The 20681-nt window shown below is 44.1% G+C and overlaps 1 protein-coding gene across 1 annotated transcript in view; it reads right to left on the bottom strand.

The window, feature by feature from the left end:
* Nucleotides 1-20681, bottom strand: part of LOC127582142 (guanine nucleotide exchange factor VAV2-like) — a 131361-nt gene that overhangs the window by 89955 nt on the left and 20725 nt on the right. The window contains 1 exon segment of the mRNA XM_052037190.1: nt 9716-9832. Coding sequence (XP_051893150.1) covers nt 9716-9832 — 117 coding nt within the window.

Below are 20681 nucleotides of genomic sequence, written 5' to 3'. Positions count from 1 at the left end.
AAAGGAACAGCAAATTTCAGAATGATGATGTGGAACAAAGATACTATCATGTGATCGAGTGTCAGCAATTTCCTGAAAATATAAGCTACGCTTCAAACATTAGTCTTTGCTTACAGGTGCAACAGATGAGGATTTATTCCAGATTTGCTAAATTTAGTTTAATTCCACATTCTCTGCTGACAAACTTACAAGCAACTCTATCTCACCTCAAAAACTCTGCTGCCTGTATACAAACCCTCACGAAATCCAGCTAAGAACATAATAGCATAAGAAATTGGTGCATGAATTGGCCATTTTGTGTCTCACACTAGCCCCACCTTTCAAGATCATGGCTTTTTTTTAACCTCAGCAGCATAATCCTGCACTAATCCCCTAACCCTCAAATCTCAATATCTAAAAATCTACCAATCGCTGCCTTCAATATACTCAACGACAAGCCTCTACCACCCACTACCAACCACATGGGGAGGAAATTGAAATGATTTACTGCCCTGTGAAAATATTTCTTCTCATTTCAATCCTAAACAGGCCACCCCTTATTTGGAGACTGTGATCCTGGGTCTAGACACTGAAACCATCCCTGTATCTAACCTGACAAACTCTCTTAGAACAGTTCCCACTTTCAGCCAGTCTCAAGTCAGTGCCCCATGAACTGAAACCTATTTTTCCCACACCAATCTTTGAGCCAAGCACTCAAGGTTTTGACTTTGACCCTCTGCTATTTTGCCTGTGGTACAAACAGTAATCCAGAAATTAGTAGCTTTGTGGCCCCACTTTTAAATTTGCACCCTAGCTGGGTCATAAACTTTCAGCAGAACCCCCTTTTTGGTCCCATCTATGTTAGAGGTTCTAATACAGACCACCATAACTGGATCTTTCCCTTCTCATACAGAGTTCCCCTCCAGCCCCAAAGAGATTGTCAAGCCTGGCACAGGGGAGGCACCCCAGCCTTCTGGACTCATGCTTGCAACTGCAGAGAACAGCATCCATCAGACTAACTATATGGCCCCTCATTAATACTACATTCCATGCCCCAACTGAATGCCCTCCCATGTGTTCAGTTAACTTATCCTTCCTGCAGTCTCTGCTCTCACCCACACAGCCTACAAGAAATGCAAACCCGATGGACGTTGAAGGGCTAAAAATCATCCCAGGTTACCTTCCGGATCTGCACCTTGGACTCATCTGTTGGGAGTTGAAGCTCCTCCATCTGCAGACAAATATAGCCAATGTGGTCACCAAGGATCACAATGCCTTCCATCAGCTTCCACAAAGTACAGCTGCAGCATATTAAATTAATACAGGCACGTCATGAATTAATCTAATCCATTAAATGTAAATTTGAAATGTAAAGCTCCACCATTGCCTCTCCTCAAAGTTCCTTCATCACTCCATGGACGCGAATCTAGGTGGCCACTTCACCTCACTGAATCTGAGGACAAAAGCAGAACACCAGAAGAACTCAGCAGAGGCAAAAGGAATGAGTTGATGTTTCGGTTCCCTGTACCATGTCCTGATGCAGGGTCTTGACCCGAAACACAGACTTGCACCTTTTACCTCCACTGATGCTGCTTGATCCGCCAAGTTCTACCGGCATTCTGTTATTTTACCTCAAGAGAGGATTCATATTTGCCTCTAGTCCAGCAAAACTTAAATTTTTAATTTCACTTCCTTTTTTCCAAATCCCTTTCCCTGCCTCAAGCTCTCTCTATCTCAGTAAACTCCTCCAATCCTGGAAACTTCAGCTCTGCACACCTCAGGTTTTGCCGCTGAGTATCCTCAGCTTTCATCACACCAACATTAGCAACATGTACAGTATGTGGTCGTCAAAGTCCTGAGCTCTGGAGTTACCAACTGAAACTCTCCACTTCCCAACTTCTCCATTAAGACACTTATCAAAATCTGGCTCTGACCAAGCTTTTAGTCATCCTGTACTATTATTTCACGTGGCTCTCTGTTAAATTTTGTCTCATTCACTGCTTTGGACATAATACTACATTATTTATATATTCATAGAGATATACAGCACAGAAACAGGCCCTTCAGCCCGACTTGTCCATGCTGAACAGGATGTTTATCTACAATAATCCCATTTGCTTGTGTTTGGTCCATATCCCTCTAAACCTTTCCTATCCATGTACCTGTCCAAATGTCTTTTAAACCTTGTACTTGCACTTGCCTCAACCACCTCCTCTGGCAGGTCATTGCATACACCCACCACCCTCTCTGTGTGAAAAACTTACCCCTCAGATCCCCTTTAAATCTTTCCCCTCTCGCCTTAAACCCATGCCCTCTAGTTTTAGACTCCCCTAACCTGGGGAAAAGACTATCTACCCTATCTTCAAAGATACTGATGCAATTTGTTGCACTGTCTGCAGAACACCCAATAAGTACCATGGAACAGAGGTGGGAAAAGTGGGAGGTTAAAAAACACAGACAGTATAAATTAATTATCATGACCTATGCAGCAAGGTGTACACTGTGATGTTCCGCTGTTCCCAAGGGCATTGGGACTGGGGTGGGTGGGCTTTTTCCTGTGGATCTTATTATTACTGATTGTGGGGGTTGGAAGAGGAGAGGGGAGTGGGCCGGCAGTGGGAGGGAAGCTAGACTATTCCAAAATCCAACAGCTGCTGCGTATTTGTCACAACATAATTCTGACACCAAGATGAAGGATTAATCATTACAAACACTGCAATTTAACAAAGAAAACCACAAGCCCTGCCCAGGAATTAATTCCAGTTGGCACTGATGGAAGCAATAGATACTGAAAGCATTGGACAGCAGGTAAAATAGACGGGATGACAGAAATTCTTCCTGAGGAGCAGGCACTGCACCAACAGGGTGCTGTCACATGCAGGGAAACACACTCTCTGGCTCCTCCTCTAATCTGGGAGGAGAAAACTCAACCAAGCTGCTGCCTGGCCAAAATTGGTCTCGAGACCAATGGAACAGGGAGGTTAGATAAAAAAGTTTTGGTATCAATGCCCGCCTTCGCTGAGAAGTGGAGACCTGTTCTATCAGGGTCAATGTTGTGTAGCAGGAGCAGGATAGTGGAGGAATTTAATTCTGTGCATGCTTAGACTAAAGCCCATTCTCTTGTATTCTTCAAAGATTAGGTTGAAGTCGAAGTTTATTGTCATGTGCACAAGGGCATGTACGCACAGGTACACTGAAAAGCCTACTTGCAGCAGCATCACAGGCACATAGCATCATATAAGCAGCCTTCGCGAAAACATTAAACAAACAACTTTTTTTACGAGATTAGAACAAAAAAAAACAAAGTCCATTTTAGTTCAAAGTGATCAAAGTGGTCATAGTGTTGCTAAACTCTAGTGATTGGGATTGTACAAGTTAGTTCAAGAACCAAATGGTTGAAAAGAAGTAGCTGTTCTTGGTGGAACAGGTTCGTGGTGTGGAACTTCAGGCTTCTGTACCTCCTGCCCAATAGTAGCTGAGAGAAGATGGCATGGCCCGGATGGTGGGGATCCTTGATGATGGATGTGCCTGTGATGTATTGGTCAGAATCCACTACCCTCTGCAGCTTCTTACATTCCTGCGCATTTGAATTGTCGTACCAGACCATGACGCAACCAGTCAGGATACTTTCAACAGTACATCTGTAGAAGTTTGAGTGTTCAGTGACAAGCTGAACCTCCTTAACCTCCTAAGAAAGTAAAGATGCTGACGTGCTTTCCTTATGCGCAAGGCTCAGGACAGGTCATGGGTCCAAGAGTGTGCACCCGTGTACTGCAGCTGGACTGGAGGTTGAACAATTTCCCATCATCCTGCAAGTTAACTCCACTCTAATTCAAGTTTCTTGGAGGAGAGCTGCAATGGTGCAGCAAGAGAGCTTGGATGGGTTGGATGACAGAGTCTTGCTTCACCCCAGCCTGTGCTGGGAATGGTTTTGTGATGGACATATTTGTTTAGAATCAAAGCTTGCATGTCTGCATGTAGCAGATGTAACCTAATACCGAGATCAATTAAGCATGTAATATCTGGACAATTCCCAATATTTGTCCAAAGTCTTGCACGTAGCATCGAGAGAAATCCTGATAAACTGATCCATTCCTGGAACACCTGACCAGATCCCATTGTACATGACAACCCATCTGAGTAACATTTGGACAGATCTCGACATACACAACTAATACGTGTGACATCTGGACAGATCCTCGTATACACGCCAAGACACATGTGCCACAGATGACAACAGCTATATTTTGCCAACTAGTGCTGAGGTCCCGCTTGTGTAGAGATCCCCTGGCCCAGCACAGGACCCACGTCAAAGCAGTGTTTAATTTAAGGCAACTTATTCATGTTCGAGCTCTTTTTACAGAAGTTGTAGGAGGACAGAGTGCTTCCTGTGCACAAACACAGTAAACGGAAGACCCACATCCTGCACCTGTGCGCCGTCACATTCCACACCAGACAGACCAGCACACTCTGCTACACTTCCACATCAGGGCTCTTCATCAACACCAGACACAAGCTCAAGCAGGGCACTCACTGGCTAGATTCCAAATGCCTTTGCACAATGTCATTTACAGCCTAGTGATGTCTGATCCATCTAGTGAAGAGTCCAAGGCACCATCCCTGGCATTTACCAAGTTAATTGATCTGTTCTTAGAGGACAGGGTGATTGCTGGACTAAAATGTCCTGAATGACAGACTGGGGAATCTGGCAAGATTCCTGTTCCTGGTTGCAGCCAGCGACCCCTTGATTAGAGAGGGGTTAAATCAACCAAGGCCAACCCTTCGCACTCTCTAACCAAGTCCAACTGTACACCCGTGATCTCTTCCCTCCTCCGAGAACCCAACAACTAACTGTGCAGAGGTGGGGAAATAAAATGGATTTAGAGTAAGCAGGTGCTTGATGGTCAGTCCAGACTTGGTGGGCCGAAGGGCCTGTTTCTATGCTCTAAGAGGTCAGTGTCAGAACCTGGGACTCACCAATTCTCAACATCAAAAATCAGGCAAGGACATTTAGCCACGGATGGGCTGTATAAATCCAAGTTCTAATTGAAGGGAAACAGCCCCAACCTGTCCCCAACCAGCAACAGACCCATCTAACCAATGTGAACCGCAGGCTAAAGAGAAGGGAAAGCACTTGGCATTACCTGGGAGAAACACTGAAAGATACAGCATGGAAACAGATCCTTTGGCGCACTGAGTCTGCTCTGACCATCAACCACCTATTTACACTGATCCTGCATTAATCCCATTTTTATTCGCTTCCCCCAGATTCTACCACCCACCTATACACTAGGGCCAACTAATCAACAAATCTGCACATCTTTAAGATGTGGGAGGAAACTGGAGCATCTGAGGAAACCCACGCAGTCACAGGGAAAATGTGCAAACTCCCCACGGACCACACCCAGTGTCGGGATTGAACCCATGTCTCTGGTGCTCTACCAGATGCACCACCGTGCCACCTGCAAACTGTCCAGAGCAAGCTCCTTCCTTGAGAAGATGGTGGTGAGCTTCAATTTCTGAAGGTACAAATTCTGTTAGGTAGGGAGTTCCAGGATCATGACACAGCAACAGAGGAAGAATGTGGACAAATGTCCCAGTTAGGATGACGTATGACACAGAAGGGAATTTGCGAATCGGTGGCATTCCTTGTGGCATTCAGTCACTGCCCTTTCCCATCTGCTTCCAGAGAGCTTGGGGCACGCTGCAGAAGACTATCAAAACATGGGAGGCACAGGACTGCTGGATCACAAAGCAGGATCCTGAGATGTGTTCCCAAGCCTTGCCACATGGCCTACAGCAATTCAGGGCACCACCCTCTCACAACAACTCCAAATAGGCAAGAAATGCTCATTTTGCCAATGACGGTCCTATTCTGAGAGGGAACAATCAAGACCTGAAACGCTTCACACAAATCTCACGAACACCACAAACTCGAGTAATGAGAGGGGCGAGATAGGTTAAAGATGAGGTTTGGCAAGGCCTGACTCAGATTGTACTGAAGATGCGCTTCACAGCTGGAAGGTCTGAACTTAGAAAGCACAGCATCTAAGCATTATTAGTTGATGACTGTTATTGCTGAAGTAAGTACTAAGGAAGCACTATATGGAGGATCAGGAGTGAGAGTGCTATGCTGTCACTGATGCTCCCTTTGGAGTGAAATGTTAGACCACAAGCTTATCTGCTCTCATGTGAATGCAAAATATCCACATCACCACTTGGAAATTCCTTCCAGTGACCTAGCCAATACCCACCTCTGAATAACCATAATTGTAAACAAATTACTTGGTCAATTGCATTTATGTGTGACCTTTCTCTGTTGAAATTGCTTCCCACAATACTACGTCATGGGAGTGACTACACATCAAAGCTTTCAGTTGTCTGTGGATTATTTTGGGACATTTAGATCTTGAAAGAAAGCTATAGAAAGGCTTGCCTTGACTTTCTGTAATCCTGCTAAACTGGCAGAGGAGAACCAGCAGATATTAGAGGGGTTTACACAGAGAAGCAGCATGTTATTCCCAGCCACCTCTGCCAGCCAGTTATTAAATGGTCAGAGCTACAATGGAGAAATGCTTTTGACCATAGGAATGTCAACCAGTCAGCGTCAGCTCCCCATCACTGGTTGGGATCAGACTTCACTGGGTTGTGAGTGAAGATTTGGAGTGAAGCCCAGAGAAATTCAGTCACCATCAGGGGCTCCACATCCTGTGCTCAGCTAAAGCTCATTGTTTCTCAAAGGACAGAAAATGTTTTCAATTAAACACGCTGCAGTGAGATTACTGCATTAGACTCAGAGAGCTGAGAGCTCGCAATCTCTTGCCAGCTACAATCGCTTCACACAGACCAATGCGGCCTCTCTCAGGCTCTCTGAAAGGAAACACCCTTCAGCAGCCCTGCACAACAGCTGGCTGAGGCTGCAAGAGCCAGAAACTTACTGCTCCTCCCACCAGAACTAGAAGTGGAAGCACATGAGGTGATTCTGGGGAGAGAACATTAGTGGATCCGACTGACCATTGCCTGACAGGGAGAAAAGGGGAAAATATATGGAGCAATGCACAAAGAAACTGTTACTGGGTAACCTCTGCTGATCCCCATGGAAACAGGATGTCAGATTCAGCAACACTCCTTCACCTTCGATGCACTGAAGCAACTCCCATTGAGTGGGGGAATTGCTGTGCAGTGGTGACTCAATGGCTAAAATTCAGTGCTCCATTCTAGCCTCAACTCGAGGAGGAGAGCAGAACACACACTCACTAGGATGACACAACCAAACCTGCACACACCAAAACACATTCACTACCAAATCCCAAAACACATTCTCTACCAAATCACACACTCAGCAGGAGCTCATCACCACAAGATATCGGCCCCACTCGCTGGCACCAGGCTCCACACTCACCAGGCTACACACTTACTGCACTACACACTTATAAAGTTTCACAAGACCAAGTTGCACACTCACCAAGCACACACCACCAAACACACTTGCACTGTGCTCACACTACTGATCTACACAAGCCCACTGAGTAGGTCATTACACTGTTAAATTATACACTTACCGTATTCTCACCACAGCACAAACATGCACATTGGTCTTACAGTCGCCATTACAACTGACTTACAAAGCTCTTCCCAAAACCTTTTATACAGGGGCGGTGGGAGTGTGGGGAATCAGCTTGATTTCTGCATCATCCCTCTAAATTTAATAGCACAGGGCCCTGGATTTTACAGCTGAAAAATAGGCCAGTCAGCTCTCTGCCTGTGCCTATGCTTCACTCAAATCTCCTTCCAACCTTTTTCCTATCATCTTATCAGCATATCCTTCTATTCTTTTCCCCACCATGTGCTTATCTAGCTTCCCCATACACATGTATGCTGTGTATCATAACCGCACACTGCAGTACAAAGTTCCACATTATAGATCTGTCTTCCAAGTTCCATATTGCCTTTATTAATGACTACCTCATATACTTCATATTCTACATTTACACCCAAACCTGTCCCAACCCAAGGGAGCTGGCTGGAATCAGCAGTGTTTCACAGAACTTTTCTGCATAACTTCTGAAACCACCTTTCAACTCTTTAATATTCCTCCATCTCCACACTCATCAGACCATCACACTCGATCCAATTTCTCCCTCTGCCACACTATTATGTCCAGCCTCCAATTACCACAAACTTTTGCTCACTCCGCATCCCTCAATACCCCCATTGCCATCGCCACCCACAAACCCACTACGTCCATCTCTACTTCCCGTTAGCTAACCTCAATCACACAAATCGTACATCATTTCTGGCTGTAGATAAGTAGCTGGCTTTTAGCAGTTGTTACCTGTGAAATGTTATGTGCTTAGAACAGGTCAGTATCTGTTCAACCGCACAGCAATTACCCTGACAGCATGTCACACCACATTTTATAGCTCCCGATATTTAGCTTCAGCAAGAGAACTGAATAAAACATTGCAAGGACATGTCCAATCCCATTAGAGAACCAGAGATATTCACACTCCCTAAATGCTAGCTCAATCTGTAGAGAATGTTCTGCTAGTTTAGCATGTCTGCCCTAAAAGTCATAAAAGCACTGAGAAAGGCTGAAGAGGATTCAAATACCATTGTGTCTGTAGCCAAGACATCCAACCCCCTTCCCAACCCAAACACCAGTTTAATCAATGATGGGGCTAAGAACAGTGGTCAAACCGTATCCCATCATGCCTGCCCATAGGCAGTGTCATAGGTGCCAGCATAGGAATTCAAGGGACACAGCCACTGTTGAAGGGATGGTTTGTGCTGGATTGAGTCTGAATGTCAGCTTCTGTGGAATATAAGATAGAACAAACTCAAAATCCAATCAAGGCCATTAGTTACGGCAACGGGAATCCTATTTGTGATCATTGTAAAATGTCCTGCAAGAACCAACACCACCAGACAGGCCCTGTTCATTGGAACACAGGAGTGCAGATGCTGGAAGCTGGAGCAACACATAAAATGCTGGGGGATCTCAGTGGGTCAGGCTGCCTGACCTACCAAGTTCCTCCAGTGTTTTGTGTGCTGCTCCTGTTCATTGGGGCACTCTCAACCTGCATAATTCTGTCACATAGCACTTGGCAACAAATGAAGTACAGTCAGAGAGAACAAGCTTACAAAACAGGACATCCTCCCATACCACACACTAACATTACAGACCCACCCCACCCCCCAACCAGAACCTTATCCCCTCACCCTCCACACACATCCCATTCATTGCCTCTCCCTCTGTTTTCACACCATCCCCTCAGCAGAAGAACACTTAATCTCCTGAAGGTATCAGCAGATAAAAACTAATCAGGCTATACAAGAGGTCAACATTCCCTGGGGCACGGAAGGAAGACAAGAGGAGGATGAATGCACAACAGAGATTTTAACCACCAGTGAGAAGTCCTACCATTCCACAACCTCGGGAAACATCAAGACAAACACAGGAGTTTTTGCTTTCCCTCAACGCACTGCCACAGGGCAAGCAACACGTTTCTTCACACAGAAGTTAACCTTAGGTACAAGGGGTTATCAAGAAACATAGCCCGAGGTGATTGTGGGGGCAAAGGGCTGTCGTAATCAATTCCCAAATGACCCAAGGCTTCACATGAGCTCTACCCACCCTGAGAGTTGCAACAAGCAGCCAAGCCCTCAGGGATATACTTAAGTATTTTCCATGAATTGTACAGGGTTACATTAGAATGAGAGAATCATTGCATACCTTCCCAAAGTCCCTCACATCAAACAGGTCGAACGGGTCAAAGAGCTCACTGTTCCTCAGTCCAAATTTGTCATGACAAACTTTCAGGAACGTTCTGATGTTCTTCAGGCACAAAAACTGCAATTAAAAGAAACACACGATGTTTAGAAAGCACTGATTACTTCAACCGTTGCTGCAAAAATGCGTCATAACCTCAGCCACTGTAAGGTATACTTGAGGCCAGAAAGTCCCTGGGGTGAGAGGCTGCTGCGAGAGCAGGGACTTGGGGCAATAAACAAGCAGCGGGTCGAGTAGCATCTGTGAAGGAAAGGAAATGTCAATGTTTTGGGTCGAAACCCTGCATCTGGATGGATTGAGGTATGGGGGGGCAGGGTATTACATGTTACCGTACCCCACCATAACACCAATACACATGTACAAGACCACTGATTTTTCTCCCTCTATCCAGGGATCACTACGCAGAGATCAGGAACAGGGACATGGGATGAATTCCCCTCCATACAGGGGTCATTTATCCCTGCCCTGACGGTGATGAAATAACTCACCTTAGAAGAGAAATAGAAACCAAGATCCTCCTGGTGACATGCCTCAGTACCACAACAGCAGTGCTTTTACCTCACGTAACACAATTAAATAGATTAACCTTTCCAAATAGATGTATTTTACATCAACATGAACTAGCAATACTAAAAGGGTAATTTTTCAGATATACAGTGTAGAATGATTTCAAAATTCATTTGATCAATTAATAGAATGGTTAGTAATAAATAGAGATTAACAGGAATATGAAGGCAATTCAAATTCTGACAAAGGGCTTTTTATCTCTTCCATCTTAAAGAGCACAGTGGTGCCATTGACACAGAACAGGGCAAACAGCAGCCAGTTAGATTGCATAACAAAAGGAAACTGCTGGCTAAATTAAAATAAGGAACATTTCTGTAGATACTGAAGGAAGGTTATTACTAAGTGGTCATGAATGGCGTAAGGGCGGTCACTGTCAACAGATCTCCATAAGCAGCAGCAAGTTGTTCTGTGGACACTACACTCATTTTTTTCAACTTCTCCCAGAGGCACAGTTAACAGAACCTACACAGACACACGGGCTGAGGTGTTACAAACAAACTCCAGACTGAGAGATTGTGTTGTGTACAAAAGGGGTAAAGCTAGTTAACACTACTGAATGTACTGACCGTATGACACTAAGAATGTAAGAGGTTTTGCACGGCATTTATTCTTTTGTTTTTTTTATTATGAATAAAGTTTATTTGTGAAATAAAAATACTCTTGGGAGAACACCAAGGAGAGACTAATCCCTCCCCTGAGGCCCCTTTCAGAGAAGGCAATTTTTTCCCCATACAAGCATCTGCTTGCAGCATTGTCATGGGAGTTACAGATAGATCCATTCAGATGGCACAGAATATTGAGGTGAAATCCTCCGACATCATCAGCAAAACACAGAAGATTCCAGGACTGAAGATTTAAAACCTCAACAATCGACCATTAATCTAGAAAATAATTCATTGATTTAAGGCCAGAGATCTAGAACATTGCTCAGTGAGGAATTAGAGAAAGAATTTTTGGTGAAACATCTTATGGGATTGGCAATCAAAATCCTGCAGCAAGTGAGGGGATCAGCAGGTACACTGCTGGTCAAAAGTAAAATAAATCAAGCATGAACAACATTGTACAGAGGCAAAATCTAGAGCAAATCATTTTTAGTCAAGACTCACTTAAGTCTCCAGCTAGTCCAAAACAGTAACCCAAAGTATTCAACAAGGTTTAAAATATTGGGATAGCACATTCAAATAATGAGCTTAGTGGCCACACCCCTCCATGACATGTCCAATTATAGTGAAGGACCTTATGTTGAATTATGCTTGCGTCATCTTGCTTCCAACAGAGAGCAACTAATCTCCAAGAGAAAGCAAATAAAGGGTGATGTCACTCTCAGGACCTCTGTCTGCTTTCAGCTTGCTTAGCGTTGATTAACATCCATTAGCTGGGCCAATTATCTCCCTGACCAAAGTATACCAGATTGCTAATTGTTTAGGCTGCTTCAAACAGCAAGGCAAAGTGTCCTTCCTGAAGAATGAAGGATCTTTCTCCTCATCCTTTTTAGCCCACTCCTGATGTCTGCACAATCATGGATGCCACTTCTCCCAATTCAACATCCTTCCACATGATATCAATGTCAAGTGTATTGGATGCATCAAAGGCATTGGGCCTTAACAACATCCATCTGTAGGACTGAAAACCATGCTCCAAAACCAGCTGCACTTCTGGTAATGCTGGTCCAGTATAACTTGATCACTGGCATTAATGTTAGTGGAAAATGGAAACCAGAGTAAATTCATTGAGGCTAATTCCCAACCTATCAATCTACTCTCAATCACCAGAGCAATTTAAGGAATCCTCAACATGCTGTGAAGAGGCACTTATTCACCAATGACCTACCCACCCATGCTCATTTTGGCCTTGCTCAGGACTGCTCTGCTCCAGACCTCATTACAACCTTAGCCCAAACATGGACAAAAGGAGGGAAATCCAGAGCAGGAGAGGAGGAGTATTTATTGTATATGGAAACAAGCAGTCCTGGTAAAATTAAAGTCAGGAGAAAACTCTCCATTGGTTGGAGTCATCCTAGCACAAAGGAAGACGATTGTGGCTGTTATAGGCCACTTATCTCAATCCAGTTTATAACTGTAGGGAGTCCTTAGGGCAATGTCTGTGGGCCTACCATCTTCAGCTGCCTTACAAATGACCTTCGTTCCACCATGAGGTCAGAATTTAGCTTGTGTTCAGCTCCAGCTAAAACAATGAAGCAGTCTGTCTTTGCACGCAACAAAATCTGGACAACATTCAGGCTTGGGCTAATGTAATTTTAATTAATATCATTCATGTCACAAATAAACTGGGCAATAATCATCCCCAACACAAGAATCTAACCACTCACCCATTGCTTGAACAACATTACCATCAGATTCCCCATTAACATCACTGCACTCACTGATGTTTAGAAACTGGATCTATGATATAAATAATGTAGCTACAAGAGCATGTAGCGGCTGGATGTTCTGAGTTGGGTGGCTCATCTGACTTCCAAAAGATTGCCACAATTTACTGGACACAAATTAACAGGGAGATATGAGTAGCCGCCATTCATCTGATGAGTGCATCTCCAACAATGCAAAAGACTATCCATGACAAAGGAACCCACATAGTTGGCAGCCAATTTGCCACATTAAACACTCCCACTACCACACCATGTCTGCACAAGATGCATCAGATCTACTACCACAGCCACGTCAACAACACTTTCTCCACCAACAATTTCTTCCACATTGAAAGGGAAGTATACCAGACACATAGAAACATCTCCATTCTACACATCATCCTGACTTGGAAATCTGTCCCTATTACTTCCTTAAAGCTGGGCTTTATTTCCAAACCTCACTACCTAATAGTACTGCAAGAGTCAGATCATCATAAAAAAACTGCAACAGTTCAAGACAACTCACCATCAACTTCTCAACTGCAATTTAGGCTGGCCAATAAAGATTTTTCACCAATGATACCGCTAATCTGTGAATGAATGAAATACAACTATTACCAGCGAGAACCACGGTCTGTGGAACCTGCACCTTACTGATGAATATGGATCCTGTGGGCACCAACTTGCACTGGGGTGCAGGTTCCACAGGCCCTGTTTCTTTCTGGGGTTTAGATTTTTATTTTGCAGAACAGAAGTGTCATTGATCTTTTGCTGCCCTGATTTCATAAGGATTCCCAGCTGTTTAAGTGCAACTTCCAAATCATACCTATTCCACGTTCCAGTGCAACTAGACCAGAGGATAATCTAAATTTACTTGGTTAAACAGGCAAAAGAAAACATGCTTGTACAATTTGACAAGGAGACTGGGGCACAAACCAAGGCTTTTTATTTCTTATACTGTTACACTGTGATTTTATGACATTAGGGAATTGTGAGAATTACAGCACAGGAGATAACTACAAGGTTGTCCCAAGAACCCATCTGGGTGACTATTGTCCTTCAGGGAAGGAAACCTGCCATCATTACCTGGTCTGGCTTATCCGTGGCTCCAGACTCACCAACTCCTCAGTTCAGGAGAAATTATGGAAAATCAAATGCTGGCACATCCTTTGAACAAACCTATTTTTTTTAAACAAAAGGTAGGCATTTAGTGCAGTATGGTGTCTCCTTGAAAAAGCTCCCCTGCTTTTTTAAAGAGCCAATTTATCAAATTCCTTACTGAGATTGCCCCACACCAGGTCACATTTATGAGAGATGTGTGGGGAGGGTGTTCACTGAGCAGCTAAAACCCCTCTCTTTTGGCTCCAAACCAGAGGTCTGAGCCCATGAGTGAAGCAAAAACTTCAGGGCCACACCGAGGGAATGCAGCATTGTCAGAGGGGCATTATTGGAGTCTGTATCTTTCAGATGGGAAAGCAAGCAGAGACCCGCTCTAAATTACTTTCTCCTTCAGCCATAGCTCAACACAAGAGAGGATCCCAATCTCTAGCAATTGTGCCTAACCTCTCTCGAGCTATGGATACTTCTGCAGGAAGTGTGCATGCATTCCGTAATTGGTAATCAGAAACTCCCAGAGTGGTTCTCTCAGTAATTTGGTTTGCAATAATATTATGATGGTTTCCAGTTATTACTTGTTCTTTCAGAAAACGATCTCAAACCTTGCACATTGCAAATGTGCCCCCGGAGGAAAGTTGTGAGAGAGCTCAAGAGAGATGAGCTGATCCAAAGGCAAGGAGGCAGAGTTATTGAGGTGGTGCATTCCAAGCCCAAGATGTACCCATGGATCCTATTGATGGCGGGGATGCGCTTCCCAAGGTAAGTTGCTTTGGCAGAGCTCTGGGACAAGTAACTGAAGTCCTTCCTGTTAATGATGTAGGGAAGAGGGCAGAACTGACGGAACTAAGGTGAGACGGGACCACAAACTTGTGGAGGAAGAAGATTTTGAATTCAATGTATTTAACAGGTTGCAAGTAAGGACAGAGCAAAAGTGAAGGAGATGACCAGAGGATTAGGCAGATGGTGAAGATGCAGTCTGCTCTGTGCTGTTGCAAAGATGGAATGTGACCACCTGCATCTATACAGCATAATTCACAAAGCAAAATATCCCAAAGTCCTTTACAGGAGCATAAAACAAAATTTAAGATTGAGCTACATGAGGAGGTATGAGCGAGAATGAACAAAAGCTTGGCCAAAGGAGTAGATTTTGTGAAGCAACATAAAAATGGATCCGAGATAGACGGGTGGACTCTTCATCTCTCACTTCTCCTTCAGGACATTTCTTGAAACCCACCTCTTTTGTCCCAGCTTCTGGTCACCTGCCCTAAAAACGCTCGATGGGTCCATTGTTAATATACTTCTGTGAAGCACCTTGGAAAGTTTTATTGCGCTGAAGAGCCTGTTTAATGCACAGTTTGCTGTTGTGATTCACCAAACCCTCAGATATTGCACTGAGCACAAGGCTGGATTACGTCAGACTTGTGGAACTGGACTAAGAGCACATTACAGAAATATCACAAGCTTTTCCAGGAAACATTCCTGAATCTCAAGCACTGCACAGAATCACTGCAAATTGGAATTGGTCTTGCAGCTCTGTGCGCGACTGTTCATTCACTGCTAATCTAACTGCAGGCGGCAGTGTAAACGAACTCCCACAGCTGCCTGACCTAGGACAAAAAGGCCATTCAGAGCTGCAAGGAGTGACAGAGCCCCAGTTACAAGTGTGTAATCCAAGTACGACGGGTTCATCTTGTCACAAGCCGTCACCCTCCCACCATCCAGCCATTGACAACACATCAAGAACTTCATTCCTGTTTTTCATTTATACTCTAACAACCTGCTTATTTTGTGAAACAAAGTCTGAACTCCTGGTAAAATGCACACAAGTGGTTATTCTCCCACTCAAAGAAAAAGAAACATATTCAAAATGCTTCTCTGCTTACAAGTCTAAGCAGCCCCCACTAACTGAAGAACAAGAGGAACCTTCACTAACCAGTTTCTGCTCACCAATCCCCCTGTCAATCATGCTCCAAGCATGACCCAGGAAATTGCAGAATGGTGAAGTAGCTATGGCAGTGGGAGTGCAGGCTATTCAACACGGGGTGGCATTACAAGTGATCCGATCCTGCCTTGTCCTCATCCAGGGTCAGCTGGTGTTCCTCTACTGTCACCTCTCTGGGGTACAGAGCAGTAAAAGACTTGCATTTATATAGCAACTATCACACCCTTTTCAGAATGGCCCAAAGATCCTTACAACCTGTGAAGTACTTTTGAAGTAACAGTCTTTTTTACTCAGCTTGGTCCGGATCTGGAATTCACTGCTTGAGCGGGTAGTAGAAACAGAACCAATTAGTGCCTTCAGAAGGAAATTGGATAGGCACACGAGACACAGGGATAATTTGCAGGACGATGTGGGGAAAAAAAAAGTCAGAGGTTCGGGACTAACAAGATTGCTGTATAGGGAATGTGCACCAAGTCTTGGGGCTGGACAGCCACCTCCCATGCTGCGACAACTGTATGCAATACAGGGAACTGTAGCAGCCAATTTACATACAAGTTGTAAAGTTTCAGAAGTTACTAATAGCAAAATTGTGATTTGTTTTTAGATTCAGTAACTATAAATATTAGCCAGGATTGCTGATTTAAATCCCCTTCTTCAATTATTGCCTCTTGTACAAATACTGGAGATGGAGCCTTGGCTTAGTACCTCATCCGAAAAGTAACACAGTCGAAGAGTCAAACAGCAGAGAAACAGGCCTTTTAGCCCACTGGGTCCACACTGACCAGCAAGCACCAACTTGCACTGACCCCATTTTATTCTCCCTACATTCCTATCAACTCCCCCAGATTCTACCACTCGTTATCCATTAGGGTTAATTTATTGTGGCCAATTAATCTAGCAACACTTCCAACAGGACAGCATTCTCTCAATTCTGCACACAATTGTCTACATGGATTTTTATGCTTAACTTTCTGTAATGTGACTTGAATCCAGAACCTTTTGGCTCAGGAGGAAAAAGTGGCACTCACCCAGCCATAACTGACAACAATTAAACTATAATCAGAATCAAACAATTAATTACCTTTTAACTAGTTTCTGGTGAACAACTGTTGAAGGAAGTCTGCACTGCTCACATACCAGCGTTCCACCCCACAGCCACTGAGTGAGGACTATGACCACCTAACAGGGCAGCTCCTCATCCCACCCATTGGAGGACCCCTGCTGCTGGAACATGAGGCTGAGTTGCTGCTTGTATTGTGTGTGATTGCAGGGAATCAGTGGAGATGGAGAGAGGCAGAGCTCAAAACACATTTGCCTGCAGTCCAGAATCGCTTGTCACACATGCAATGGTTATGAGGACCCTACGCCACAATCCAGCAATATAATTACAGGGTCTTCACCAAGTACTTGTGTTACATAATTGTCTAGCACAGCCCCTGCCAAAGACAACAAAAATACAGAGACTATCTCCTCAGTGGGCTGCGTTACCTTCTGCAATTACCATCACTTGGACAGTCAGATGATGTGACAACTAATGCATTATTCTTGGAAACTGCACTATGTGATGAGCCAAGACTCACCACTGTGACAATGACCTGACTGAGAACTAAAAGCTGAAACGAACAAGGTTGTGAAGTTTCAAAAGTCCCACCCCATCACCATTGCTACAACACCCTCATCCCCCTCCCCATCTCACCAATCCTGGCAATAAGTGTACACCAGGACTGGCACTAGGAACCTTGCTGACTGTGACCCCTTAACTCAAATGCTATAAAATTCCCAGAAAATCAGCTTTAGAGCTTAATACACAAAGGAAGACATCGGGGCCAATCATCGTGCAGTAGTGGATTAGAAGGTCAAAGGCTAATCTGCCTTCTGTTCTGCTATTAAAACCAATTCACGTCATTACACTTGTCTCTAATCCCAACATGAGAAAAATCAAACAGACATAAACTGGGCAGCTGAGGGAATAGAGGAGGGAAAGTGGAAAGGACACTATGTAAATATATATAGGCCACAATTTAGAAACAGGCCATTCAGTCCATCTATGCATGTCCTCTAAATGAGCAAGCAGTCCAAATCACATTTGTCCATCCCACTCCCATTTCATTCATCTACCCCACCCCTACCCAATCTCATCTTGATGAGTGTTCCTGCCTATTATCTGACAATACAGACACATACGACAACCTGGGCAACATTCAGGTTAAATTATGTGGCTTGGCCACATAAGTATTGCAAGCAGAAGTAGATATTCTGCAGTAAGTGACTCACTTCCTGCACCGTCAGTAGTGTTAGAACACCGTGTGATGGGTTCTCCAAAGACTGGGTGTTGTCCCCACAAGGTCAGAGCAGTAGTCACTCATACAAGATAGTTCTAGAGATGCACATTGGTCAGGTAGATTGATAAGGACAAGTGCAGGAGGAACAGGAAGTTTGACACCTTCCAGGATAAAGCAGCCAGGTTAACGGCATTCCATTCAGCAGCTCGAACACCCAAGTCCACCCATCAAACCAAGACTAGTGTGCTGTCCAGACGATGCACCACAGCAACCCACCAAATCTTCTTTGATAGAATCTCCAAAATTCACAACCTCATTATCACTGAGAAGGTTAAGGACAGATTCTGTGTGGCAACAACACCAGCTAAAGTTTTCCTTCAAGATTCACGCCATCCTGATATGGATCATAATCCCCTCTATTCCTCCACAGTCACTGGGTCAAATTCCTGGAACTCCATATCACTCGACCATCGTCACCACACAACCTGCAGTGATTCAAGGCAGCAGCAGCACACCATCACCTCAACAACAACCTGGGATGGAAAATGAATGCTGTCCTTAACAAGGATGCCAGCTTCTTGTTAATCAATAAATGACAAAAACCTGCAGAAACCAGCAAGAAGAAATCTAAAGGGTTTCTCTGGGACAGTCGGAAGTGATCCTTCTGGAGATTATGTCAGCTATCTTGCTTTGAGTAGCATTGTCCATTCCAAGTCAGAAGGTTCCAGATTTCAAGCCTTTCTTCAGAAGCCTCAGCACAAAAGTTTTGGCTGAAACTCTACTGAAGTACTGAGGCAGTGCTGTAAGGTGACTGCTTTCATATGAGATGTAATCTGTGGTCTCCTCTGCTCCTACTCTGAAAGCTCCCATGGCACATTTCCAAAGAGAAGCAAGGGAGTCAGTCATCCTTAGTTTCCCTAAATTTAACCCTAAATTAACATTTCTGAAAAAAAAGTTATCTGCTAATCATCACAATGCTGTCTGTGGGTGTGATTACACTTATAAAATATCTCAATGGCTGTCATGCACTTTGAGATGTTCTGAAAAGAACACAAGAAGGTGCCAAATAAACCCAAGTAGCTTTTATTGGAACTGAATGATGTGGGTGAGTACAGTGTGCAAGGGGTTCTGCTCTGTACTTAACCTATGGCATACTTGCCCTGAGACTTTTTGATGGGATAATGCAAAGGAAGCCGGTTCTGACAGAAGGACCTCAAAAGCGATTTATCCGACTGGCAGGATCACACCTGAAAGTTATGCTGAAGCACTTGTCAATCTCTGAAATAACTGTGAAAGTCAAACACAAAATGGATACACATATGCTGAATAAACCAACATAACACTAAATGGGTCATACAGCTGCTCAGACCCATTATTGCTGGACAAAATTATGTCAGGAATCTCAAAGTCGATTTTATTGTCATATGCACAGGCACATGTCTGCACAAATGCAATTAAAAACTTACTTGCAGCAGCATCACAGACACATAACATCAAATAAGCAGCATTCACAAGAAAAACATAAATTAAATATCAGTCATACACAACTTATGTACAATTGCTCAACCAATTTCATAATAGTTCACCCCAATTCAACCTTCACCACAAGCTATATTCCAGTAAAACCATTTCCTTCATATGGTTAACCCCACTGATACCACTAGATCATTCAGCCAATCCCAACCACTTTTCAGCAGACATCGCTGAATATTCTGCAGAGCAAGAATTCAAATACCTCCCTTATCACTGACACAGGTACGAATGTGATCATTCCCAGTGCAGTGTCAGCACAACTATCCAGAGGCACAAGTTGCTCAACATCACACCAAAGCAAATTGCACCTATGTTGCCCCAGAGCAAAAGACCAGATGATCTTTTTTTCACCCTGGTCTGTTTTACAAACACACGAGTCACTCATCATTCTTCATAAATTAACTTGGCTTCAGACTAAGTGAAAAAGCAGGAAGCTGATTGCTTTCCACTTCCTCATACTCAATGCCCTGGACTTGAAATGCTCTGACAGCCAATTGAAAAGATTTACTGGAAATCTCCTGAGGTAGCCAAGGCATTTTGCCAACAAGAATAAATAGCTGGCAGACACATCCTAAAAATCACTGGCATCAAAACCTCAAACAGCTTCACAGGCTTTCTAGTCATATGACAGCAAGAGAGAGGGGGGGGGAGCAGGGGAACAGAGCAAGAGAGGGTGGGGGGGGGAGGCGAGTGGGAGAGACGGGTGAGGCGGAGCTGAGTGGGAGAGAGGGGTGAGGGGTAGGCGAGCGGGAGAGAGGGGTGAGGGGTAGGCGAGCGGGAGAGAGGGGTGAGGGGAGCAGGAGAGAGGGTGGGGGGAGTCTTATGCCTTCATCCTTTTATATTTTGACCAGAAATACTCCCAATACTTCCTATAATCTAAAAAAGGTTCAAAGAAGTTTAGTACAACTCCTCTACTTTTCAACTGTTTCACAGTGGAAATGAACCTTAGTGCTCAGCTCGATTTTTGATGACTTCATCATCTTCAATCGGTCTGTGTTTTTGTACTGCCAGGTCCCATTGGTCCTCCACACCATTCACAATTTCATTTTAAAATAATTTGATCTCAATTTTCCCTATCAAAATGTAATACTTCACACTTGC

Source organism: Pristis pectinata, chromosome 23, assembly GCF_009764475.1.
Source record: "Pristis pectinata isolate sPriPec2 chromosome 23, sPriPec2.1.pri, whole genome shotgun sequence".
NCBI lineage: Eukaryota > Metazoa > Chordata > Chondrichthyes > Rhinopristiformes > Pristidae > Pristis > Pristis pectinata.
Note: the sequence above shows the minus strand (reverse complement) of the source record. Positions and strands in the feature narration are given on the sequence as shown.